We start from the raw sequence: 9,053 nt of genomic DNA on the forward strand, positions 1-9,053 counted from the left end.
CACCACTCCAGCGACCCTCAGTTTGTTTCCTGAGATTAAGAATTCCTCATATCAGTGAGATCATATTATACATGTCTTTCTCTGATTGATTTATTTCGCTCAGCATAATACCCTCTAGTTCCATCCACGTCGTTGCAAATCGCAAGATTTCATTCCTTTTGATGGCTGCATAATATTCCAGTGTGTGTGTGTGTGTGTGTGTGTGTGTGTGTGTGTGTGTGTGTGTACACACCACATCTTCTTTATCCATTCATCTGTTGGTGGACATGTTGTCTCTTCCCATAGTTTGGCTATTGTGGACATTGCTGCTATAAACATTGGGGTGCACATGCCCCTTCGGATCACTACATTTGTATCTTTGGGGTTTACCCAGTAGTGCAATTGCTGGGTCATAGGGTAGCACTATTTTCAACTTTTTGAGGAACCTCCATACTGTTTTCCAGAGTGGCTGCACCAGCTTGCATTCCCAAGGTGTAGAACATTCTTTCTGAAGTCCAGGGATGAGGCCTCAACCAACCTTTAAAAATAAGCACTTCTGCAAATGACATATCAGATAAAGGGCTAGTATCCAAAATCTATAAAGAACTTATCAAACTGAACACCCAGAGAACAAATAAGCATTTCTGGTGTTTCTGACTAACTCAGGGGATCTCACTCTGACTCAAACAAATACAGAGCAGGGTTCTCCAGAGTGAGGCACATTTGCCATAGAAGGCTTGAACCAGGAGAAAACTGGTTAGTTAGAACTTATATTGCTATATAGTTTTATATATAGTTATATATATATATATTTATAATTATATAAATAACTTTATATATAGATCTATAGATCTTTCTATATCCATAATTCTATGCATCAGACCTTGAGAGTACTTTCTGGTATCCTCCAATAGCCTTCATTAGGCATTTTCTAACCCCCCCTTCCTCCTTCTTCAAAAGAGGGCAAGTATAAAAATAGTGCAAAAGCCAAAGTGTGGTGCGGTGAGATAGTTTTAGCCAGTAGAATTTGCATCTGAACATCCTATGCACATGGGCTCTTTTCTATTGAGCTTAGTTGAGTTTTATCAAATTCTTTGAGATTATATTTTTGCCTCATTGGCATCTAGTTGTCCTGGAAATCAGGGTTCACAATGTCAGAGAAGCATGGTGGGAAGAAAAGTACTTAAGTTTTTGTTCGCTGATGTTTCTTTGTCCTATTTTAGCTAGCTTTGCTATATTAACTCAATTGGAGCTTCTACTATATAAGGACATATTGCTTTCTCAGTCTGGAACGTCCATACTTGATGTAGCTAAAATAGGTTTCCATGAACCCACAAGAATGGGTGCATGTTACCTTTATGCGGCCACAGAATACTCTAAACTTACTTATGTAAGAGGTAATTTTTCCTTTTAATCGTTTGGTTTTAAATTTTCTTTTTTAGTTTTATATTTAGTATTTGGATTTTTGATACATTTGGAATTTTTTGACAGTTGCATTGAGGTATAATCGATATATAATAAAATGCATACATGTGAAAAGAGTAATTTGAGAAGTTTGACATATGTCTATATCCATGAGTCCATTACCTCAATGAAGATAATGAACATATCTACCACTTTCAAATGGCCCTTCTGTCCCTTTGTAACTCCTCTATCCTGCACCTTCCCTCCACCCCAGGCAACTGATGGTCTGCTTTCTGTCACTTTAGATTTAATTTTATAGAATTTTTTAGTAATGAGATCATAAAATATGTCTTGGTTTTCTGGCTTTTTTCACTTAGTGTCTTTGTCTTGAGATTTATGAGTATTGTTATGTGAATCAATAGTTTATTTCTTTATATCTTATTATATGAAATATCACAGCTTGTGTAGCCGTTCACTTGCTGGTTGTTTATAAATATTGGCTACTAAAAATAAAGCAGCTAATAAGATTTGAGTAATTGGATCATAAGGTAGTATGTATTTAACTTAAAAAAATAAAGTTGTCAGTTGTTTTTGAAAGTTCATTTTTCTGGGGAGTGGGGAGGTAAAGAGGTCTGTTTCCCCTGGGGGGGGTTGTAGTTGCCCCCCGCACCTCTCCCTGCCTCTTGCCCCTCAATAAAATGATCTTAGACCACACACACACACACACACAGACACACACACACACACACACACACACACAGAAAATGGTCTTACCATTTTTTATTCCCACCATCAGTGTATGAGAATTTCAGTTGTTCCACATTTTCATCTACTCTAATTATGGTCAGTCTTTTAGTCTTTAGATATTTGAATAGGTGTGTGGAGATATCTCATTGAAATTTTAATTTGCATTAAAGCCTAATGACTAGACATATTGAGTTGTTTTTAAATCTGCTTATTATCAGTCTTACATCTTCTTTGATAAAATGTCTGTTAAGTATTTTGCCCAATTTTTGTTTTGTTTTTTTTGTTTTGTTATTGTTGACTTTTGAAAGTCCTTTATATGTTCTGGATATGCATCCTTTATTGGGTATATGATTTGTGAATATTTTTAACCAGGCTTAGGCTGTGACTTGTATTTTATTCTAACAGTATTTTTTGAAGAACAGAAGTACTTAATTTTGTTGAAGTGCAATTAATCATTTTTTAACGGATGGTAATTTGAGTGTTATGTTTAAAACTCTTTGCCTAAGTAAAGATCACAGAAATTTCCTGCCAAATTTTCTTCTAGGAAGTTTCATAATTTTTGGTTATACATTTAAATCTGTTATCCATTTTGAGTTAGTTTTTGATATCTATCAATTTTCTTTTTTTTCCTTAGATAATTCAGTTATTCCAACACTACTTATTTAAAAGATCATCCTTTTTCCACTGAATTTTCTTTGTCCCTTTGTCAGAAATCAATTGACCATACATGTGTGAGTTTATTTGTGAATTCTCTATTTTGATCTGTAAGCTCCTGAGAACAGAAGATGTATCTTTTTATTATTGCATACCCATTACTTGGCATAATACTTGGTACATAAATAAGATTTGTTCATGGTTGAATAAAGTTACATACACATGAAGGTACGTAACTACAAAAAGAAACCAACTTTCTCATAGTGTGATCTTGTTCCTGTCTACCTCTCTGACTTAATAGTTTTCAAATTTGCTCTCAGGAATCATTGAGATAGCAGTGCCTCAGGGGCCATGTGGTTTTGGGTCGAGAGGCAAGGACAGAAATATGGACAAGTTTCTAATCTTATTTGTTCCATCTTATTTATATATTGCATTTCTGCGTATGATTTAATTCAAGGAGCAATTACAATGACTTATACAAAAAGTATAAAAAATAACTGCTTTAATATACTACCTTTCCCAGGGTTACTTACATTTAACAGATTGCATTAGAGACCTTTCAAGGACTTAAAATACAGAAAACCTAATTGTGAAATGGCTCAGTGTTTTACTGGTGATTTGGAAGGTTTGGGGGACAAAAAGGCTCACTGGTGTCCTTTGAATTATACCACATAGGTAAATGCTTTCACTAGTAATGAAAACTCAAGTGTGGTCTTAAGAAGAGGAATAATGAATGGATTTTCTGCGACTGAATATCGTTCTGATGAAAAGACAAAACTTCAACTTTGCTGATTCCCTCTTTTAAAATAATGATAAATGCCTGAAAAATTTGACATTCAGTGTTCAATATGAGATTGCAGTGCCTAAGATAAACAAAGAATTCAAAAAGAAATGAAAAACCCCTTATTAAATAGCTCTAACATGTCTTGTGTAAAAAGCTGGAAAATAGGAGAGAAAAAGCCATTTCTGGGGAAACAGTTTACATACAAGAAGAAAGATTATTCAAACTGTGTGATAAACAAGAACTAACACAAAATCACGGCTCTCTTCTTGGGCCACGCAGGTTGTGCCTGTTGTCAGACATTGGCTAGGATCCTGGTGTCAGTTTATTTGTTTTGTTTAGTTTCAACTACTTATTTTGTATATTCTGCAGTAAAATGTATTAGAAAGAAAATATTATACCTCCGTTACTACTATTTGATAATGAAAGATTTGCTAAAATAAAAGAATCTTTGAATGTCAGTAACTTATTTCAAAATTTCCTCAGAAAGACACTCAACTTGTGATGTTTGTTTTTTCCTGCTCAACATCAATGACCTACATAGGCCACTGGCCTGGGCTTAAGGAAAAAAAAATGTTTTATCACAAAAGCCAATGATAGCTTTTGACATCTGTGCTAGATCCATTTCCTACGGGCTGTGCTTAATTTCAGAATTCAGTTCTATCATTAAAATAAAAACCTTGTTGGCTCTTCCATCGATGTGCCACATTACATCAATTTTCTCCAAGCATCACGTACAATTTCTAGGTACCAGTGCCCCCTGGACTTACTTGGAATTTCAGATCTTGCTACCCTGCTGAATGAATTGATCTTGTACATTGTGGGATGACATGTGACCTGTGGAAATACATTGTTTCTTGATTCTTTTCCCCAACTCAAGTCCTGAAATGACCTATTTTTCCACATCTTTGCTGGACTTACTTGTGATTCCTCTTTGATCCCATAAAGATGATCTTTCCACTGGAAAGAACTGGACACAGTGGGACTGGGCTGAGTATACATTTTTCAGTGTCGTCCTCCATCCTGTGCTGTCTCTTGAATTTCAGTTTTAAACAACAACTGAGAATATTAACTCAGAGCCATGATTTAGCAGCTGAATAACTAAAAGACTCTGTCAGAACCTTAGGAGTCTGTGGCTGGTAGATTTACTAATGCTGGCGTTTTGATATTAATGAGAGGCACAGGACAGATACCTTTGATTTTGGAGAAGAGAAACTGATAGATTTTGGATTCTGTACAGAAGAGATGTACATTTCCTTTAGAGAGACAGAAGCAATATTCCCTCTTGTTGAGTCTGCTTTATAGTTATTCCTAATAAGTGTATGTCTGAGTACCTGTTTACTAGTTTACTAGTTATGAAGAAAGCAGGCGCTGCATATCATGTTCCATCTCTCATTCCCTCTTGGACAGTGGTAGCTCCATCCATTCTGTTCCCTAGAGCAGGAAACATGGCTGTTGTCTGTTCTGCATTCACCAGGTGATTAAACTCTGTTCCTTTTTACTTTGATAAATCTATCTTCTATCTATTTTGTCTTTTTCTATTTCCATAGCTACAGCTTCCTTTCAGAGAATTATCTGAATGTCTGCAGCAGACTTCCTGATTTATGTCATTTCTCTCTCCCTCTACAGTGCCCCTAGAGAGATTTCTGTAAAAGGCAAATACCATGCCACTTCCCTGTTTAAAAGTCTTTGAGGGTCCCTATCCCATAGTACATCGCTTGGGAATGGGAAAAGATAGGTGGAAAGTGTGCAGAGCTTGCCGTGTGACTCAGACACATGCCTCCCTTCCCAGATTGAGAATCAATGATTTACAAGATAGTAGTAGCTAACAATTACGTCAGACGGCATTTTAAAGGCTTTATATGTATTTACCCATTTAATGTTCACAAATATCTTTTAGTTACAGGTCCTGTTTTTAGGTCCATTTTATAGATGAGGGAAGGAAGTTATAGCAAAGATAAGTAATTTGTCCAGAAATGACACAACTCATTAGTGGCAGAAGAAAGAGGCAGAGTGGAGATACTCTAGTTCCCAAGGCTGTGTTGCTAAGCTGCACACTATGTTTGTTCCCTCAGTGGAGCTCTGGTTTCCTGCTTCTATTTCTGTGAATATTAGTGATTTGCATGGAATATCTTCTGTGTGTGTGTGTTTTTTTTAAACCAGTCATCTTTTATTGGATGTTAATTCTGATTAGCATGTGAAAGGATTCAAGGGTGCAAGGCAAAGGTCATGGTCAGGAATGCCGAATGTGCCTCCACACTGGGCCCTCTTCAGTGGTACTTGCGTAGCTGCTCGTGCTTGAGTTCCTTGTAACAACGACAGTAGTTGAAAAGCATATAAGCTGCCAGCACCATAGAAATCCAAGCGACACCCCCTTTCTTCACATTGACATACTTGTAATACCGGTAGTAACTTCTTTGAAACGCTCCAGCAGTGCTCTTAGGGGTGAAATCCCACATCAGTATCCAGCTGGGCAGCTCTCCTAGTTGCACACCCATGAGCTTCTTCTCCTTCACTGGTATGACTGACGCCATCTTGGAGTCCTTGGTGTCCTCTCTCTCTTTCATGTTTTTAATCTCCAGCCTTCCAGTCTTCCAGCCTTTAAAAACTCCTCTAGTGTCTTTGGAATTCTTTCAAGCAGGGCTAATTTAATTGTGAGATAAGCATAAAGATTTTTCATCCTAGAATGATTTACTAAAGCAGGTAGTGAAAATCCTGGTAAAACAACATTAAAATAAGATACTTTCTCACTTACCTAGGTGCCTTAGATGTGAACCTAATTGAGGGAATCATAAAGGAACATGACAATGTGAAACAGGAGTTGGCAAAAGATAGAAAAATTGTATAATACATTTTCTAGGGAAGCATGTTGACTCAGATTTCTCTCTCTAGTAAAAGATGATTGAATTAGTCAGAGATTGAAATTAAAATCTTCCTAAAGAAAAATTAAAAAACAAACTTCCTAGACTCATTGACTGAAATTCTCTTAAGAGGTAAGTTACTGATAATGAAGGAAGTATGGGTTGCATGCAATAAATCAGAGAAGCAAGGCAGTGGAATATCTGAAAAAAGTAAGATGAAAAAAGACTCAGGACACTTCATATCCTTGAAACTGCATTTCTGTGGTTGGCAAATGCTAAAAAGGAGAACGTTCAATGCTATGATATGACATAAAGGAACTTGTCGTTCACAAGGGATTGATATACCTTTTCAGGAACATCGCTTCATGATTGGGGAAGAACAACTGTGTTACCTTCTCCTGTAGAGTGGTTGGGATAGTGGGCTGATTTTTATATTTTTTAAAAAGCTTTATTGAGATATAACTTGCATACCATAAGATTTGCCTGTTTTAAGTGTATAGTTAAAGGAATGTTTGTATATTCATCATCATCATAATCTAATTTTAGAAACAGTCATTCTCCATTTCTATCCACAGCCCTGGGTGACAACTCATCTACTTTCTGTCTTAATATATTTCTGTATTTCTGTTTTTGCTTTTTATGGATACTTCATATAAGTGGAATCATATAATATGTACTCTTTGTAAGGCATGGAGGGGGTTGAGAAAGATTTTAGAAGCTTTCTCTATTCTCTAGAGAGGAATGGTATTCTGTATTCTAGCAAGTATGAGGATTCTATACATTTGCACTTTCTATTTTGTGATCTTGGACAGGTTGCCTAATCTTTTTTCAGTTTCTTCATCTGTAAAATGGAAATAATAATAGTACTTGTCTTATAGGGGTTTATGGGAATTGAATGCATATTTGCATAATATGCATAAAGGTTTTAGAATGGGGCCTGGCTATACTAATATTTTTGCAATTTTTATTTATTTATTTATTTATTTATTTATTTATTTAAAGATTTTATTTATTTATTTGAGAGAGAGAGAATAGAGAGCACGAGAGGGAAGAGGGTCAGAGGGAGAAGGAGACTCCCCGCTGAGCAGGGAGCCTGATGCGGGACTCGATCCCGGGACTCCAGGATCATGACCTGAGCTGAAGGCAGCCGCCTAACCAACTGAGCCACCTAGGCGCCCATTACATGCAATTTTTAAATGTTATTGCTAGTTTGATTATCATCACTATACCTGAAGAAGAGGAATATAGTTGGGCAGATTTTTGAGTCTTGGTAAATTGGTACTGTTATCCTTGAAGTGATCAGTGAATGTAAATCTACGCATAGGGAAGGAAATTAAGAAGTAACTCTTCTCCTACAGGAATAAAACTGCCACATTAATGAATGGCAGCTTCCTAAATAATCAAAGGAAACTATGGTGAAGGGTGAAGAGTACATCATTTTCCCTGGGGACCAGCTGACTTTTCTTTCCTTGGTGTGAATCACATGAGTGTGGTTCCCTTCTTGGGAAGTTCCATCTCCATAACAGAGGAAAAGAATCAAGGGGTTATGGCAAGATTGCACAATTTTCCTACATTCTAACAAAAAAGCAGAAGAATGTTTTTAAAAAAGTCCTGTACCAAGGCCAATTTCTGCAGCACACTTCAAAATAATCTCTATTCATCAACTACTCTGTCACTTCCAATAGATTTTTTTTTTTTTCAAAGCTAAGTAGAATGGCTTATTTACTCCAGACTTGCCCTGTGAAATCTAAGCTGGCTGACCAATCTGTCTGTTTTACAACCTTAGCAGGTGGGAAAAACTTTGGGGGCAGCAGGTGTTACATTTCTCAAGTGGCTGCAAAATAGGACTACCCTTGAAAGATGAACATTCTCTTTGCTTTCTTTTTCCTGGAACAACTCTGACAGTCTGGTGTCTAACCTTGGTAAAACTTTCTAATATCTTTCCCACTACTGAAATGGATAATAAGAGAAATACATCATTTCTAATGAACAATTGTCACTTATTATGGAGTTGTATTTTCTGGGGGATCCAAAGTGTGATTGTATTCTCTGTTACATAGAGTGAACCCCTCAGGGAACTTTTTGCAGCCTAGTGTGTTCAAGTCAATTACTTTAATAGCTGCTTCTGTTATGAAAGTTTTATTTAAAAAAATAAAAGGATATGTCGGGAGATCTATTTTAGGTGAATTTTTATATTGTCCCCTTGATTTCAATTAAAATCTTACACTTTAAAAAAATCTCAAAACTTTGAGTTCCATAGTCAATTGATTTCTCAAGGTGAGTCTGATCACATTTGTCTAACTTCTTTTACTTAACACTGCCAATAATCTACCTGTTACTAGAGGTGGTAGTAGCATGGTGGCTTTAGTAAAACATTTTCATGTATTTCATATATCTCTTCAGAGGTAATTCTAAAGTATGTCCCCAGGATGATTTTTATATTATATGATCACTCTATGCACTTAAAAAAAGTACTAACAATATGATCATCCAAATGATAGGCCTGAATATCTCATCTATTTGGATTTCTTTTATTTTAGGCAAATATTTTTGAAAAATCTCAATATTAAAGTCATTCCTTTCAGATTCTAACATGGTTGAGCACCAGTGAATGAGTTTCTCATTTT

General features: G+C 36.1%; 1 protein-coding gene across 1 annotated transcript; it reads right to left on the minus strand.

Annotated features, from left to right (window-relative positions):
* Positions 1–5,835: 5,835 nt before the first annotated feature.
* Positions 5,836–6,099, minus strand: LOC113918554 (ATP synthase subunit f, mitochondrial-like). Its single transcript, XM_035724385.1, has one exon. The coding sequence runs from the start codon at positions 6,097–6,099 to the stop codon at positions 5,836–5,838; it is 264 nt and encodes an 87-aa protein (XP_035580278.1).
* Positions 6,100–9,053: the final 2,954 nt, after the last annotated feature.

This window comes from Zalophus californianus, chromosome 1 (genome assembly GCF_009762305.2).
Source record: "Zalophus californianus isolate mZalCal1 chromosome 1, mZalCal1.pri.v2, whole genome shotgun sequence".
NCBI classification, from domain to species: domain Eukaryota; kingdom Metazoa; phylum Chordata; class Mammalia; order Carnivora; family Otariidae; genus Zalophus; species Zalophus californianus.